The sequence below is a fragment of the Corvus brachyrhynchos genome, unplaced genomic scaffold (genome assembly GCF_000691975.1).
Source record: "Corvus brachyrhynchos isolate BGI_N302 unplaced genomic scaffold, ASM69197v1 scaffold5, whole genome shotgun sequence".
In the NCBI taxonomy this organism is placed as follows: Eukaryota; Metazoa; Chordata; class Aves; order Passeriformes; family Corvidae; genus Corvus; species Corvus brachyrhynchos.
In genome coordinates, this window is record NW_008238321.1 from 9647907 (window position 1) to 9666094 (window position 18188).

Consider the following 18188-nt stretch of genomic DNA (forward strand, 5'->3'; position numbering starts at 1 on the left):
TATGTTGTACAGTATTTCAGGGAAGTACAGTGAGCTCACCAGAAACTGTTGCTGCAGACAGGATTCAGAGTAGAAAATGGTGAGCAGAACTGGCTTGGCTTTGCATTCAAAATTTGATTTTATAGGGCTCCTGTTCTTGTGCAGCTTAGAAGCAAGCTTTTGCATTTGAAGTAAAGCCAACTGGATTTGTACAGATACTTATCTTATTCTCTGGCCCCATTCAAATCACCAGAAAAATATTAAGGCTGACAAGCCTAACTTGATATGCTTCTCAATTAATATTTTTATGTTAGATTATAGTACGCACAGATTTGCACAAATGCCAGGTTTGAAGTCACTCAGCTGGTTTCCAAGTGGCAGATGCTGCCTTCACTACCGTATGTCTGCTCTCCACAATAGCAAATATTAATGGCAGAGTTTAGTGTCTTTCTTTGGAACTTGTTGTGTAGAGAAATCCTAATTTAGTCATTTTTGAGACTAAATTTTACAGTTCTAGGTTCACACATACAGTGAGTGTCTGCTCCCCATAACTCCTTGTTATTTTTGGCATTTTGTCTCCTGTTGAAATTCATGTGCTTATTGGCTGGGCAGGATTTTTTGGTTTTTTGTAAATGATTTTTTTAATAGTAACTTATCTAGAGTAAGCAGGCAGAATAAAAGCTGTGCCATGTCCTTTCTGAAGATACTTGATTGTGTGCTTTAGTTCTGTAAAATTAACCAAAAAAAATAGAGAAGCAGTCTTTGCTATGGCTGTAGTCTGTTAAATACAAAAAACCACCAAACCTTCCCCAGCATTTGGAAACCCACCCTTTTATTGAGGAAATTGAGACACAGTAGAAGTGAAAAATCACCTAAAAAGGTTTGTCTGTGCACCCAGTCACTGAAGGTCAGTCTCAATTACTAATATGTCCAGTGAGATTTTTTGTTATTGCTTGTTATATAAATGAAGATTCATTTACAGGCTTTAACGTGTAGAATTTTTTTTTTATGATTACGTTTATAAATGTCATAATCTAATTACATTCTTAACTTCCACTTTTTACAATTGCTTGTTTGTAGTGGTATTTTGTGAATTTTCTTATTTATTTATTCACAGATGCTCAGAGAGACTAAACAAAAAGTTTGAGAGCTGGGACGCTTTCCCAAATGTAGTTTAGAGCTGCTGGTCAGTCAGTGAACTGCTTCTGCGGCCTGAAATAGAAGTGGCCCCAGCAGCACCTGCTGGAACAGCATCTGCAGGATGCTAAGTTTGGCAAATCAACATTTGTGTGTTGATAACATGCAGGTGGATCAGGCTGAGGGCACCTGCAGAGTTGCTTCTAATTGTCAGGTGTGTCTTACGGAGTGGAAGAATGCTGAGGAAATTGTATTCAAATACTGAAAACTACCTTACAATTAACATGCAATTTCACTTCGTGGATTTTAGACAATTCTGCTTACTGCCAAACTGCATGGACTGAGTGAGGTTTCTCTTCCTCCTTCTATTTCCTCTCTCTCCCAGAGTATTGCAACAAGCTGGTTCTGAGTTTAGTGTAAGGTAGTGGAGCTTTTGTGGATTTAAAAGCTGGTGTTGGTGTCTGGAGGCAGTGCTATGGCCTGGGGACTCGGCTGAATTCCTTAGCAGTGGCTCCATGACCAGCTGGAGCAGTTTCTTGCACTTCACCATCCATTCTTTTTTTGACGTGGTCACTGAAAATTATTTATGCACCCTAAGATTTAACCCATCCCATACCAGACTTTGTGCAATGTCCCAGCCTTGGAGGCTGACCTGCCTTTATTTACACGCGCACACACACAGAGCTGACGTTTCACACGTGTCTCTGTCAGAGCTGCAGAGCTGATGGCTGAAGAGCACCTTCTGTAACCTGCTGACAGCTCCATGGCACCGTGTGTGGCCAGGCAGCTCCAAGGAGGGGACGTGTTTTGCCCCGGGCTTGCTCAGGGAGTTGAACGTGGGCACTTTCTTGCCAAGCAGCTGCGTGAACGTGACCACTCCAGGCAGTGGGATGCCTGCACTGCCTCCTGTGCTGGTACCTGCCTGATGGCACGGGGTTATCTCTCAGCCACCCTGCTGCTGGGACACAGAGCTTCGAGTGTGTCATGCGAAACTGGCACTACCAGAGGTGAGGATTGCGGAACGGAGTTTGAGGAGAGGACGGTGAGTGCTGCCGTGGTCGAGCAGGAAGAAGCTGGAGGTGGGCTGAACGTGTTGTTGAGACAGAAAAGAAGAATGGGATTTTGCAACAAGGGGGAAGTGGTGTGGTTGATTTGCCACATCACAGTTCTCAGTGGCCCACCCATTTGTTTTGACATAAATACCCACTCTCGAGCTATGTCGAGGCATGAAGACGACGCGTACCCTCACACTTGTGATCTTCAGGGTTTGTTACTGCTCTTTGAAGAGTGAGCTTGATGTTTTAATGTTTTGTTTGGAGACTCAAGCATTTAGATTTGTAATTCTGCCCTTCTAGCCATTTCCCTGATTTACCTTGCAGAGTAAACATTCTTTTGTTCCGTTTCCCAGACTTCCTTTTCCTTTTCTTTGCTGTTGGCTTAATTTTGAGATACGATACTCAAGTCAGAGGTGTCTCCTTGGGAGCAAAAAAAAACCCCAACAGCTAAGGGTTTGAGTGAGCTAACTATTTTCTCTGTTTAGAAGCAGCAGCTTACTTTCAAGTATTCTGGAAGTCCTCAAACCCAGATCCTGCCAAAGGCATTGACTTAAACAGCAGCAATGCTTAGGAGAACATGCTCAGGTTTTCTGGCAGCTGTTACAAGCTGCTTAGAAGAAACAGGCACATTGCTTGCAGCAAGCACCCCACAGTTTGGAAAGCACTGCTGAAGGTAAATTTGTAAAGAATTTCTTCTTGTGGTTATAGTTCTCCATTTTCGTTTCTTCTACAGTGGGTCCAGTTTCCTCAGAGTTTGATATCTAGGCTCTTAATATCAAATCTGGAATTAATACAGCTGTATTTAGACACATTTGCAGGGTTCATAGCAATAATTCACTGTGTGGAACTCGGTGTGTTTTAAATATTCTCCCCCTGTGCACGTACAGGTTTTTACAGTTAAATTGAGAATTTATAACATGCTGGGTCTCATATTCCATGTCTGTTTGTTTCTAAATCTATACACAGAACTTGGACTAGGTCATAAATTTCTGCAGATGAAATGAAGGCTGATTAGAATTTTAATATTAAGGAAGGAAATGGCCTTGGGTAGTGCACTACAGAGCAGAACAGGCCTTCTGTTAATACACAAGAGTATTACTGTTTTCTTGAACTTTGCCTTCCAATCCAATTATTACTTGTGCCTAGAAATCATAACTCTGGTGCCTCTCATTTGATAATGTTGAATGTTATCCTTGTCCAAGCTTACACAATTTCCAGTAGTAAAAACAAACTGCTAGATAATATACCCCTAAAACTGAGTTATAGGCAATAGTACATGTCTTTGTTGACAAACAAAGCAGTCATGGTGGTATATCGACCCAGTTCTGTCTCATTCTAAATTAAATGAAATAAAGAGTTTTTTCTTGGGACATGCAGTTCCTGTGATGGCATATTGTGTAACTCACACTTCATGATAAGAATGAGGACAAAGCTTTCAGTGTAAATTTATTTTTTTTTTCTTTCCGAGTCAAGCAGAGTAACGGGAATCTCTGTGTTGGCTTTCATTTTAAGCACTTCTGTGATAGCATCATGCTCACAGTATGAAATGAGCTCATACAAGAGTAATTCCAGCCAGTTCCCTTATCAGCGTAAGGCATCGTAGCTCAGAACGTGTCCTCCCGTGTCCTCCTCCCCTGCCCTTGCTGGTAACTGGGTTGGACCAGATGCTGCATAACTCCCTGGATCTGTATTTACCATCCTTTGGCTGCACACATCTTTGCTGCACATTTACAGCAGAAAATATTATTACTGAAGTGTGGAATCACATTCCGGTATTGTTTCATGAAAATCAATTCTGATTCCTCGCTCCTTCAGAGTATGTTATTAGCATAGTACAACTCATCATTTTCTTACAAAGGGAATGACAGTTGCATCCTTGTTTAGATGCTGCCCATGTATTTATAGGATATAAATATATGTAGCCAAATGTGGTGGCTAAACTTAGCTGCTTCTCGTGCTGGTTTCTGTGGTTTTGCTTCATTGTCCAGAAAAAGTGACAACATTCTCAACTCTCTTGCATCCATCACCAGGTGTGGTGTGATGTCCACTCTTGGCAGAAAAAGATCAATGCATATTTGTTTATTTGGGCCTTTAAACTGTATCACAGTCTTTCATCATTTATTATCTATCTCTAAGAAGTTTTGTTTATCGTTCTCACACCATTAAAACGTCACATTAGTGGCACCGTCTGAAACGTATTTATCCTGCTCTAAAGTCTCAAGGGGTTGTACACAGGCTGTTATGCAAGTAGGTTTATTTTAGACTTCTTCCCTTTTTTCTTTAATCACTTGTGTAATGTGTTTGAAATGTGTGTCTGATGTTGATTCCTCTTTGTGTTCCATTGATTTTGGGCATTTGATTTTGCAGCTAAAAGGATTGAATACTAAATGTTCTTTTTGCATGTGTACACAAGAGAGTATTTTCTTCTTTAAGTCAGAGAGAGGCATTTGTAGGTTTTAAGGCCTGATAAAGTAATAAAAAATACAGCAAACCCAAAAAGGCTAAAATAGAAATGTATTTTTATAATTTGGGGGGTTTAAACTGTAAATCAGAGCAGAAGGAACAAACTATATGAGAGATACCATTCTAAATGAAAAAGTTCAAATTATTACATTGTGTCACCCACATTTTAAGAACAGTAGGGATGAACTCTGACTTATTTAGTGATTTTTTTCCCCCCCCTATATTAGCCCACAACTGTTTGAGTAACCAGAAATATACAGGTTTGTGATGAATTGGTATAAGGAATCTGATGCTGAGAAAGAGAGTTGTATTCAAAGATTTTTGTTTCCCCCTTGTTTCTTGGAGTACAAAAATGCTAATGTTTCCTTTCTTTTCTGAACTTCCAGACTGGAACTGTAACTGGTCCCAGGGTAAAGTGCCCTTCACAGATCCTCTTTGTAGAGCTTATGAATTCTTTTGTTTGATTTCTTGCAGTTTTTGGGCACAGCACAGCAAGTTTAGTGTTGCTATCTGCATTAGATTTGGCATTTCAGTAACATTCCAGTTTAAAGGTTCTGGTGTGACTCAGTGCTGAAGGTGGTGTGAGTCTGCAGCCATGGAGAGACTCGTTTCTTTCTGGTGCCATATGTTATCTTTGATCAGGAAACCATTTGAACCGAGATGCCTTCAGATATAATATCAGCAAATATAGAAGTCCAGACCTTACTAGACAGTTTTGCTGCAAGGGAGGATCCAGTTGTGGTTTTGCCTATAAACACTTTTTATCTGTTGAGTTACAGTTTTTAATTACTCACAGCTGTGAGGGATTTCATGTTAGCCATGTGAGCTCTATGAGCATTCAGAACTGACTTATCATTACAAGTTTTCCATGTATTTTTAGTCCTTCCCCCTCTTCAATTCATTCCACTCAAACACTGGGGAGGAGAGAATGTGACTGAAGATCGCTTTCTTCAGTAAACTGAAATGGAAAGCCTAAGCCAGTGATCCAGCTGGCATCTTATACCAGAAGCTCCTCAAATGATCCAGGCATCATACAAAATTCTGGCATCAAACCACGCAGTTGGTGACACCCAGTGCTCCAAAACTGTCCAGTACTGCTGGTAGTGACAGACACGGACAAGCCCAGTGCTCCATCATGTCCCAGGGGCAGTGTTCCTGTCACTAACCCTGGAGATCTTCCCACCCAAGGTGGTACCTGCCCTGCCCAATGTGCTCCTGAAATAACCAACCAGCTGCAGAACCAAGTGGACACACGTGTGTGTAACCCAGAGTGTCCCCATGAGCATTAAATGAATTTTGCAGCTTTGTCAGAGGTGTCTCCACCTAAGAGCTTCCAGAAGAACTGGTGGGAGTGCAGCTAACACCTTCACCCATCATTCTTCCTGAAGGATGATGCTATACCCAATGCTTGTTCAGGCAAAGACATCTTAATCTTACTGTAATAGGTTCTAATTACTCATTTCTGCAAGATCCCTGCCTGGGAGTCACCACAAGCCAGATACTCTGTGAACGATTATCCCAAGAAGTTCTTAATTACTGTGGAGTCCCTACAGCTCTTTAAAATGTATTGCCTGTACTGATACCATAAATCCATTTTCTTCTCCGCTTGCTGTGGAGCCCTTTGTACCCTGGATTCTGTGTTAATGAAGGCCCAGAAGTGCTGCTGTGGCTTACTCCTCGTGCTGCTGGTTGTCATCTACAGCTGAGCACGTGCCATGAGGACACAGATACAAAAAAAACCCCTGATGACCCAGAAGGTCAGGTATTATATGGCCTGGTTTTTAAAATTCTGATAATCACTCTGGAGGAAGAGCCACAAAAATGCTACAGAATTGTCTGTCTTTGTAGTGGATTTTGTGGCTTCCTATTTGCAACATTTGTTGCGAATAAATTTTTGCACTTTGGCCAAAACAAGACTGGTTTTATGACTTTACTTCCAAATGTGTTGAAAGCTTACGTTGCTGGGTTATTTATTGTACAGCACGTAAATAACTTTATATACTGAACATATGCTCCAGCAGAATTCACAAATGGCATCTCCCTCAGTGTAACTTCAGAAATATTTCAGAGAACCTGCAGTTGGTGTCCTACTGCAGCTTTGCAAGGAAGACAGACGATTTAAAAGATTTTGGACAGAATGAGGAAAATTATAAATGTTTGACATTGTGACAGTACCAGGAACATTAAGCCTAATTTGAACTGAAATCCAAATACAAACCTTAATCTAAGAAGCTGAAAGGAAAGTAATGGAAGATACAAGGCTTTTACTAGGGGTGAAGGATTTCTGAAGCCTTTAGAGGTCTGTGTGCTCTTTTATATGGGTTATGTTTCTGACACCTCCTAATGTGGATGTAAAGTAGTTTTTTTATTTAAAAAGGAAAGATATACAGGCAGTTTGGCTGTAGATGTACTCTTTGAATAGATAAAAATGCCTAAAATACCCTTGACAGTTGCTTGTAAGAGGAGCTGTATTAGATATTTTTCTGCTTTTATTTCTAGTAAATTTATTGGCTGATCAGCTTAGGAAGTGTTTCAGGCTAATTATCCATTTGCAAGCAACAACTGTGTCTCAAGTCTTTTGATCATGTGCCAGTTTTAAACTGAAAACAAACCTTGATATGACTACACTTTTCACTTCTTCAGGCTTTGTCTTTTGTAGTTAAGTCAGAAATTTTGCACAGATTTTAATATGAGTGCTCCTACTGTCAAAAGTCTGTTCCTTTTACCTCAATGGTCCAGTGATGTAGATGTCCTAAACCAGCCCTGCTTATTTAAGTGGTAAATGAAGAGTGTTTTGCATTATCAGTTCTTACAGCATGTATGTCTTCTCCTGTTAAAGCACTCCTATTCCTAAAACATTTCCCATTATCACTGGTGTCTTGACAGCAATAACCTCCTAAGCGGGGTCTAATCTGAGACCAGGTAAAAAAAAATATCCTAAAATCCTGTGAGCTCAATCTAACTTCTGTTCTGTGGTGACCAAAGGGTAAAAGAAATCCTTTTAAATAAATTTGTTCTCTTTCTAAAATAGATAACTAGCCAAATGCATTTCAAGTATTTGTTCAACTGATCAAATACTGCTTTAGGTTTAGAAAACAAATTAATGTAATGTTTGAGGAATTAGACATTTTATACCTGAACACTTCTCTGTGTCATTACTTCTGCACCGATGGCCCTAAGTACTGTGGTCAAAATAAAAGACCCTTTCAATGAAAATAAGTCAGACAAATGTTTAATTTTTATTTTTTTAGGTCTTCATAAAACAGCTAAACTGGAAGTTCACACAGTCTCTCTTTTTTTTTTTTTACCCTTTTGAGAAAGTTACACCGGTGTGTCAAATTTAAGTCCTTACTTCTACTATAGATACACTGATTGGCTGAAGTACTTCTAAATTACCTATATATATTTGGCAAAAATACTACCTGATAGTTCAACATTAGTTTGAATTTGAGATAAACATGTTTCTATGTGTGCGGGTTCAGAAAGCAGAACAGTCTGTCCTGACACTAAATAAACACAGTTCCCAAGTGGAAATTCTCAATTTAGGTGTCTGATTAACTTCTAACTCAATGGCTGTGCTTCAAGATCCTGGCACTGTTTGAATCATTGGTATTAGATACCACCATTCCTCTTCCTGTCCTGGAAGTAGAAACTGTGAACTCCTTTTTCACACTGTTAGTTAAGATTTCCTACTAATTAGCCAGTAACAGGAGTGGACTCAGGGACACACAGGCATGTCAAAGACATTTTTCCATGTTTTGGCAGTTAAGATTTCAAACTGTCAGTTGATTTTTACAATTGCTCTGCTCTGTTCTGCTGGGGCTGTCTCCTATCACAGTGTGTGCCCGCTGCGAGCTTACAGACTTGGGTGATTATTGGATGTTCTGTTTACAGAATCGTGAACCTTTTTTAAAGGTTGCTAGAGCTTAATTCCTAACGGGGAATTTGCTTTGAGTCATTACTGAACTGAATGGTGTCTTCAGATGTGATGCAAGTCCGAAAGGAAACGCCAAGGGAAGGACAGAGGATGGCAACACTTGCTGTTCTTTAACTGCCTCGACCACATCTTGCAATATATTTGGATTTGTACAGTATATGAAGATAACCTATGTTCTTTATTACATTAGGTATCTTAATGAAGTTATGGGTGTGAGTTATTATTAGATGGCAGCATTTGTTTGTTTAATTAGTTAAATGATACAAGTAAAATTTCATTTTGAGCTCAGTCATCATCTGTTAAACTGCTGGAGCAGTTCAATAATTGACTGCTACCATTACCCACTTGAATGAGCAAGCAAACCCATGAGTTTCTGCCACAGAGGACTTGTTTCTGATGTGTCTGTTGACCACTGATGGGTAGGTAGTGAGTGAAGGGGATCTTGTTGCTCATTTGGCACTGCAGGAAGTCGACCAGCATCTTCTCTCTGGAGTTACACCTTGAAATGGCTACAAAGCCTTGACAGCTCCAGTGGCAGCTGCCTGTTTGTTCTCTGGCTGTGCCTCAGAGTTTCTGATGGGCAGGAAATCAGTGTCTGTGCTGGACAGTGAAACACTGCAGTTGAGGGAGTCACAGCTCCAGCAGCCAGAGAACAGCAGCCAAAGCAGAAACTAATTGAACCAGCAGTTCACTTGAGAGGATGAAGAACAAAGGGGGAACTTCCCTTTTATACAAATACTCTCAGCGTTGTGGAAATGTGAGTCCTGTACACTTAAGACCTTTATTAATTGCTGTACTGGCTGTCTGTTGCCATTTAAAAAATTTACTTGTGTCTGCAAGAAATCAAAATTATGCTTTTCTTAAATAATATGAAACACCTGAGTTCAGGCCCTTGGAAGCAAAAATTATGCTTCCTGCCTTTACTAGACCTTTACCATCATTTTGAATTTAGAGGGAAATAACTGAAAGCCCAAAACAGCAATGCATGATGCTACTAAAGAGCAACAAATACCAAATGATCTGTGGTAATTTGAGAGTTGACAAGCTACAGTTCATCACCCCTGTATGTAAAAGGTAGGATACATATAGCAACATTACGTATTTTACACTTAAGGTTTTTTAAGGAATGGTGTCTTTAGGCAGAGGGTGCAAAAAATGGGATCCCACAAGCTGCACCTGCACTTTCTTGCACCTTTCTATCACCTCCTCTTTTTGCTGGCAGAAATGTTCACAGTGAATCAAATTAACAAACTGATTTGGTATTAAAGTAACCTTTGTGAAGGGACAGAGAGGTAATTTTCACCCAAATGGGTTTACAAAACTGTGCAAACACTTGTACCAAGGTGGGAGAAGAGGTGGGACAAAATGGAGAGTGTGTCTTTTGGCAGCAGTACTGACTTATCCAGGTTTAAACTGTTGCTAGAACTATTACTTGAGATTTTTATTCATAAGTGTAAAGCTTTCTTTGGAGCCTAAACAGAAGTATTTGGTTGTGTAATCTTTCACTGCAAGCAGAATATGCTCCATCTAATTTATAAGCATACTGTTTGTTCTGCTGCAGTCACTATGTGGCTGTATTTCTTGCATTAAGTTAATAATCTCTAGTCCATATAATATGGGTATTCTAGTGTAAGGCAGGCAAGGAAGAAATCAGAGCTCTGTGTAATGACATTAAGCTTTTAGGTTACAGACAGAGTAAAGGACTCACAGCTGCTTAACATATGCCCTCTGCCTGAACTCACTTTATCACTTGGTATCTGACTGCTCTCAACATATAAAAAGTTGATGTGATTGATAGTCGGTTATACAGTATTTGTCAGGGTGAACTGAATCATTATGTGTATAGATTCAGGAATATAGAAAAATAAAGCTGAAAGAAGAACAACAAAAACTCTGACATCTTTTCCATTCATTAAGCTTTCCTAAGGCAACTGTTTTTGTTTGCAGGAGTTAGTGGTTGCTGGTTTTTCTAAGCAGCAATTGCTGAGTGATTTAGAGTACATCTCTGCTCTTTTGTTTGGATTTCATTTGCAAAACCATTTAGAGTTATAAAACTGTCAGCTTAAGAACATTCTATATATTTTGCCAGTGAGGGCCTCCTGTATGCAGAGTTTATGCATTTCTCTCCATTTTGCATGCTGTTTGAATTCTCAGTATGTATCACTGTTCTTCTTTGGGCTGGTTGTTAGAATAATTCCCAGTGCCTTCTTTAGAGCAGCAGAAATCCTTGAAGTAATTATGAAATTGCATCTCAGATTAGTCATTAGATATTGCTAACCACAACATCTCACCCTTGGCCAAACCTAGCCCAGCAATGCAGTAATAGAATGTTCTGCTGATGCTTAAAAACACTTGAAATTTAGAAGCCCTAAATGCAACTGGAATTGAATCATGCACCTAAACATCAGAAAGCATAGACCAGAACTGTTAGCTATGTTAATTACAGTAGTTAAACCATGGTATGGTACCTTTCTAAACTCTCAGATGCCCTAAAATAACTCCAAGCTGGGAGCTGAAAAATGTTATGCAAACTTTGTTACCTACTACTTGCAGCTTTGCTCACTGTTTGTCTCCTGCAGAATTCCTTTGGTGGCTAAGCTCAGCTTTGCATTGTGTGGAAGCTGTGGGGCCTGGGTCTCTCATCATTCTGCACAACCTTAATCTCTCCTGGCCTTGCTGCTGGCCCTGTTTCATGCACTTCATGTATTTATTTCAGATTTTCTATTCCTGTTGTTCATAAGGTATGGCAGATTTAAGTCATCAAGTACTTAAATTACATAGATGTGGCTGTGACAACTTTCTGTAACTTGGAAGTTGGAATCTGCCATGAATGTCACCTCTGAATGTTCCTGGATGCCCAGTTGGGCATGTACAGTGGGAGGTAAGTCAGTGCTTCAAAACTGCGTTGGAATTTTTGGAGCCAAAAGTTTTTAAGGGTCAATGACAGATGTTAGGAAAGCCTTAAATAACTGACGAGTTCACTGAGTGAATCTGGAAGAATCTATGCAGGAAGTGCAATGTTTTGTCTTTGCTATCTTGATAGAAAAACAGGTTCTGATTTTCCTGGCTTCCCTAACTTTTCCAGTGTTCCCTGTTCTCCTTGACTTTACAATTCAGTAACCATGCTTCCTGCATCCCTGGCAGGAGATCATATCTCCATTTTCTACCTTATGACCTTCCAGTACAATTTTAACTCCCTGTATTCCAAGGGAAAGTATTAATTTTTTAAATAAAGTTTAAAAAAAAAAAAAAAGATGGGGAAATTTCTTTGTCAAACTTGATTTTTTTTTTTTTTTTTCCTTGGAGATTGCAATTTTCCTTAACCTGTTTTAGGAAACATATTGCCTTTTAATTTATTCTTCAACAGAAAAGTATCATACCTGCTTGCTCATTTCACATTCATAATAATGGAATGTCTCTCATTAAGGTAGAATCCGTATTTTCATTTTGATTGGAGTTTAATTTTTCTGTTTCAAAGTATGTTTTGTTGTTTGCATTTACAAAAAGAAATACGAAGCTTTTCTGTTCCCATTCAACAAAGAATTCTGACATCTTGGCTTTTTTCCAGACTAGTTAATTTTTATTTAAATTTTGTTTTGAAGATCACGATTTCCCTTGAGATGGACCTTCCATTTGCTGTAAATCTCTCTCTTCCTTTGCCCTCTTTTTTTCCTGCCAGGCATAAACTACTTCACTTTCAAAGCTCTGCCATCTAATCCCACTGTAGCCATTATCACTATGCGCCATGGAAATGCTGACTCTTGGTTCACTAACAACTCAAACATTTACCTTTGACCATCTGTATTTTCTAATGACCATCTCCAGTCCTGTGCTGCCCTGGATGCCATGAAGAAACTCCTTGTTGTTCCTATCTTAAAACTTTCTTTTGATCCCTGCAAAATTACACAGTAACAGAACAGGTATGTGATAAACTTAATCCTCCCGTTAGTGGGTGGGTCCAGGCTTTCTTGTACTTCACATATTATCCCATCTGTAGTTACCCTCTCCATTTTGTACTTAACTTTAAAATTATGTGGGCAGCTGCTGTTTCCTGTTGTCTTTATACCTGGTTGATCATAGATGTAAAAAAAAGCAGGAAAAGCTTGGCTCAATCCATGTAAATTCTAGTATTTGTTTTGTACATATGCTTAAGGTACTTATTATTGAAATGTAGATTAATACAATTTTGTTCTAAGATAACTTGCTAGATGCCTTAATTCCAAAATAACAAACACCACCACCACCTTGTTTTGTGCTGCTTTTACAATGATACCTTTCAGTGTGGTCTGTTGGAATACAAACAGGTTTTATGGAGCATTTTTACTGAACAGTCAACAGGTTTTAATTTAGCTTCTTAAATCATGATTGTTTTTCAATTTTCTGCTCTACCTCCCGAATGCATAATGAAGGCACACCTGATGCTGTAAAAACCAAATGTCATTTCAGTATTTTCAGCTGTGTGATAAATTTGGAGAGCTTAAAAGTTGGTCTCGTAGATGTGTAGTTACCAGAGAGCTCACAAGAACATGTAGAGTGCTGCTGAATAAATAGGATTTTGGAATGGATTGCACTTTATTTTCAGAGACCTTCAAAATGCTGAAATTATGGATGGAGTTTTTGTAAGGAACTTCCAGGAGACCATTTCAAACTCAGAAACAAATTCAGATTCTTTCTCCCTACCAGTCATGTTAAGTACCACTTGCACTTGCTCATGGGGATTTGAAGAGCAGCAGGCAAACCTGGAGGAAAGTTAGATTGTGTAATTCATGCCAGCTCTTAAAAACATTCCTCCTTTATCATTCTTCTTGAGAAAGACCTTCTTAAAACAGGATGTTCAGTGGCAATTGAACTGTGCCTGAGTTTTATAGTACAGCTTTATTGTACTTGTTTCTCTAAACGTTACCAAATTCAGTATACGGGTTCTGTATATTACTGGAAATTATATATATTTAGAAGAAGAATCATTTCACAGAAATTAATTGTCACAGTCTTAATCATCCATCTCTGGTTATCACTAGGCAGGAAGTCAAATGCAAGTATCAGTAATGCCCATTACATTTCTTCCTTATTTTGTGTTAAGATGTCTCTCTTTTCCCAACCAAACTGAGGGTCCAGTTCTCTGTCTCCAAAACCACTTATCCCATTGTAAAGCAAACCAAGTGGCAAGACATGAGCCGAGGTTGTTGATACCCTTGTGCTCAGGATGGAGGTGCAGGACAGCTGAGACGCTGCTCGTGTTCCAAGGGCTGCTGTGGGTGTCTATTTTAGGGTGATTGAATCATGAAATGATCACATTCTGCTAAAGAAATGAATCCTGCCCACTCTGTTTTTTCGAGTGTCTTCTCTGGGGTCTTGTTCATCGCAAATTGAAAGTTGCGTGTTCCTGCCTACATGTGCGTGTGCAGCTGAGGGTATATAAATGTAGGTATGGATGAAACCCATTCTGGAATACTTAGCTAGGTTTTGAAGAAGATCTTAGTATAGCTGACTACAAATGGTGCTGGTTTTACTTAACAAGGAATTAATGAATAAAAGTTTTTTTGAGGTCTGGGAAGATACGTGGTGTTTCAGAGTACAGTGTGTATATATATATATATCCCAGGACATTCATTCCCTGTAGCTATACATCCTGTTAACTCTGCAGCTGAAGAAGGTGACAACTCGTTGGTAAGGAGGTATGAAGTTTTTTATGGGCTTTGATGACCTTGCTGTTTCTAACAAAAATGTCTTTGCTAAGTCAGATAGAAGGATTCCCGTTCGGATTGTAAGGAAAGCCACCTTTCCTAGGGATCAATAACCATTTATTTTCTATTTAATATTTAGTCTTCAGCTTCACTAGTCTTTCCCATAAATGGCAAAAATGTGCCTTCTCCAGCTGCATGTTAATTATGTTCCATTTTTAAGTCAGAATGGGTACATTACAGAGAAGCTGTCAATTTGAGACTGAGCAAACTAAATATACTCAGCTGAGTGAATCCAGCACTGTGAACATGAACCACTGGTATAAATAGGAAAGGAGACACCTTGAAGCTTTACCATGTTCAAGAAGTGTCAGATCATGTTCTTTGAAAGGGATGGCAACACTCTTTTTCCACCAGTGCAGGCATGAATAATTGTTTCACCTAACACAGGCTATGCAGGTGTTCAGCAGACTCTGGTGTTGGCACCTTTACTGTTGAATTTCAGTATTTTTTGGATGGGCATTCAACTTGTTTTGCATAATCCCAGATCTTTTTCTTCATAAAGACTTATATGGGGGAGATTGAAACAAAATGTTTGTCCTTCCACCTTTAAAATACGTTCATCTACTTTGCTGACTGTTTCAAAACCTTATGGACTGTTTTCACACAGCTCTTTTGCCAACAAGCATTGCCGTAAGGACAACTGGCAGGAACTATTAGGAGCTCTTGATTATGATGATGGTGTGTTTCATTGTTGAGGACAAAGTACTCCTGATGTTATGGGACCTCCAAGACTGGTAGAAACACGACAAATTGCTTCCCAATAGTTCTTTTTTGTTGGACCTAACTTAGCAAAGCAAGATGGGATTCTTCCAGATCTCCGTACTCCAAAGGGAGAGTCTGAAGGATAGGTCACTGTGCACAGAATCTGCTTTAATAACATTGACATGACTGAAAAACCCTGGTATGACTGCTAGGATATCTGTATTTGATCACAGCTTCTGACTGAGAAAATGCATTTGTTTCTTACATTGTGTGTTTGAAAAGAACATATTCTGTTAAGAGTGGACACTCGTGCCACTTGGCTTCTGAAAAATGCATCACTATGAACAAAAATATCCCACGCTTTAAACATAATATATATATTTTTTTGCTGAGGGAGTAATAGGGAGGAATATCACTTGAGCCTGAGAATGTCAGTACCAGTGATATGTGTTGTGTAAGTCCCACCTAAGCTTTCAGTGTCTGAAATGTTAAATAAAGACTTTAATGAGTTCCTCTGCATAAGGATAAATTTAGCTCCAAGAGCAGAGCAAAGCAGACTTGTTGATTGGTGTGGGAATGATTGCTGTGATTCCTGAGCTATGAAGGTGCTGTCATTTCTGCAAAGGATCTTTGCAGGGGAGGCAAAACAGAGAACTGATTCTGCAAAATGAATTGTGGGTCTGTGGGTATGCCCAGAACTTTATATAGAGTCCTATTCTATTATGAACCATAACTTTGCTTTTTTGTTGTACATTATTGCTCTTTAATTACACCTTTGGCTATAATTTTGCGATTGCTTTGTGTGAAAAGTTCAAAACTGGATTAATAAATTAGTCTAGAAACTTCTTACTATTTAAATACTGCCTCAGCTATTTTCATAGCTTTATTAGAATAGTTCATGCTTCAACTTATGCCCTTTACTTTTGGTCATGGGGGTGTTCTCCAGGTCATTCTTTGAGTGGGTGAGTCATCCATTTCTGTGTGATGTGAAAATAACAAAATGACCCTTTAAAAGTGTGTGTTTTCCAAGGAAAGAGCAACACTGCACCTGCAGATGCACATCTGCACTTGCTGTACTAAATTCATGCATTCTGTCTGCTGGTACTGAGCTGGAGGAGATGCTGGGAAGTTTCTTCTCTGTACCTTCAGAGCCAGCCAGACTTTGTACCCTACAGGCTGGGGATAAAGAGGTGCCGAAACATTTAAGTGGAAGTGGAGGCATCCAATCCCTCCCCAGCTCTCTCCAGCAGTGAGCATGTGTGTTGCTGTCAACATCTAATGATGACCAGCATCAAGGGGACAAGCATTGTTGCTCTTGCTCCACAGGCACCTATTTATTATTTGTCCCAGTGAATTCCTGCCTCTGCTGGAGAAGAGATGTAGCTATCATCATTTCTGCTTGCCTTGCAGAAGGCAGGCTTTGATTTCACTCTCCATGTCTCACTGAGGTCTACATAAATCATCTGAAATTGGCCAAAATCTTGAGAACAACGTTGTGATCTACAGCTGTTATCTGTGCCTTGCCCATGTTTGTTGGGGATAAAGCCTGTTTGCATGAGGGTAATGGCAAATACACACGTGCTGCATAAACCTGTGTTGGTCATTCCTACACAACGTGCCAGAAATCCCCCTTGGCTGTGTTAACAACTAATTGCAAAGCTCTTTTTGACAAAACAATCAGCCTAGCCCCCCCCCCCGTGCATGTGAGTTGTGGTGCAGAGCAGCACATGGAACTCGGTGCAAGTATGTGCTGTATGTGGCTGCTATGGTGATTGAAATACATAAATAAAATAGATAAATATGGACCATATTAGAAACCCATTAGTGGCGCTCTCTCAGATCGCAGGCAGCCTCCAGCGTGCGGTGTCAGCCGTGTTCCCTTGCTCCGAGCGGGCCCGCGTGGAGCGGGAGCTCCTGGGGGGGCTGGACTTGTGCAGTGGCCCTGTCCTACCTTGTCAGCTCGCAAATTCAACACAAAACGGGTAAACAAAGGGCTTTTGTGCACGGTTTATAGTTCAGTGAGGATTAGTGGCCTGACACGGTTCTCAGACGGGACAAGCTTAGCGTTAAGCCGCCCGAGGTTAACGAGGGCGGGCATGGGGCAGACTGTGCAGGCTGGAGCAGAAGGGTCTCTCGGCTTTTGGACCGGGACACAGGATTGTCAAAAGCAGGTTCTGCTTACCTGGGCCGGCGTGTCCGTCACGTGTTCCCAGCGTTCCAGGTGCCTTAGGATGCGGATGATCTCAGGCGCTTGCTCGCAGTCCTTCCCGCAGCTCCGGAGGTCCCCTCTACCGGCTTGGACATCCTACCCTGTTCGTGGGCTCCGGCTGGATCAGATTCCTGCTTTTCTTCCCCCTCTCACCTTTTAGCATTCTCTGACCGTAAAATCCATCCCTTTCCTGAAATGCAGGACGATGCACTTGTCCAATGAAGTTTTTTCCAGGCGGGATTCAAATTCCAAACAAGCCTTTCATTTCCTTCGCGCTGGGGGGAGAGCAAAGGCAGGGAGGCGAAGGAAAGCGCTCGCTTCCTTTAAATCCCCACCAGTGTCTTCCCAGCGCTGGAAGCGAAGTAGCTTGTCATGGTGATCTTCGGAGTTTAACTTTAGAGGGGGAGGGAGAAAGTGGAAAGCAAACTGAATGCTGTAGTGGAGATTTCTCTCTTCCCCCACTGGGCCCCTTGCCGACTGTTTTTATTGATTTCAATCACTGGAGGCTCGCTGGCTCTCAGAAGAAACACTGTGTAATGTGTTCTTTCCTGGCTTTCATTAAAGAAACTCAATGCAGTGCGGTCACGCTGCCGAGCTCGCCTGGCAACCTGCCTACACCCTGTGGTACCTCTTTCATTGGAGGAGATCGAGCTCGTGGTTTGGGGTTGGTTTATTTATTTTTTTTCTAATTCTCCAGCAAGGATTTCAAAACAGCCTCTGCTCTGCTTCTACCTCCTCTCGCAGCCCAAAGCCTTTTTAAGCCTCGGAAGAAATTGTCAGCACCACTAAAGGGGGCGACTTTGGTGGCAATGGAAGCGCCGAGTGCTGCGACAGTCTCGTGCTCCTTCTATTAAAATTCCTCTGCGTTTCTGGGGAGGGGTTAAAAGGGATGTGTGTAAGCCACAGGGATGTGGATACAAATGATTTCCAAGGGGGTTTTTTTTTTTTTTTTTTTTTTTTTT

At 40.5% G+C, this 18188-nt stretch overlaps 2 protein-coding genes across 2 annotated transcripts in view; one reads left to right on the top strand and one right to left on the bottom strand.

The window, feature by feature from the left end:
• Positions 1 to 17680, bottom strand: part of GPR146 (G protein-coupled receptor 146) — a 48923-nt gene extending 31243 nt beyond the window's left edge. The window contains exon 1 of the mRNA XM_017734126.1: positions 17200 to 17680. The gene's annotated coding sequence lies outside the window, so the exon portion shown is untranslated. The remainder of the gene's footprint in view (positions 1 to 17199) is intronic.
• Positions 17606 to 18188, top strand: part of CUNH7orf50 (chromosome unknown C7orf50 homolog) — a 34888-nt gene continuing 34305 nt past the window's right edge. The window contains exon 1 of the mRNA XM_017734128.1: positions 17606 to 17890. Coding sequence (XP_017589617.1) covers positions 17798 to 17890 — 93 coding nt within the window. The 5' untranslated portion in view covers positions 17606 to 17797. The remainder of the gene's footprint in view (positions 17891 to 18188) is intronic.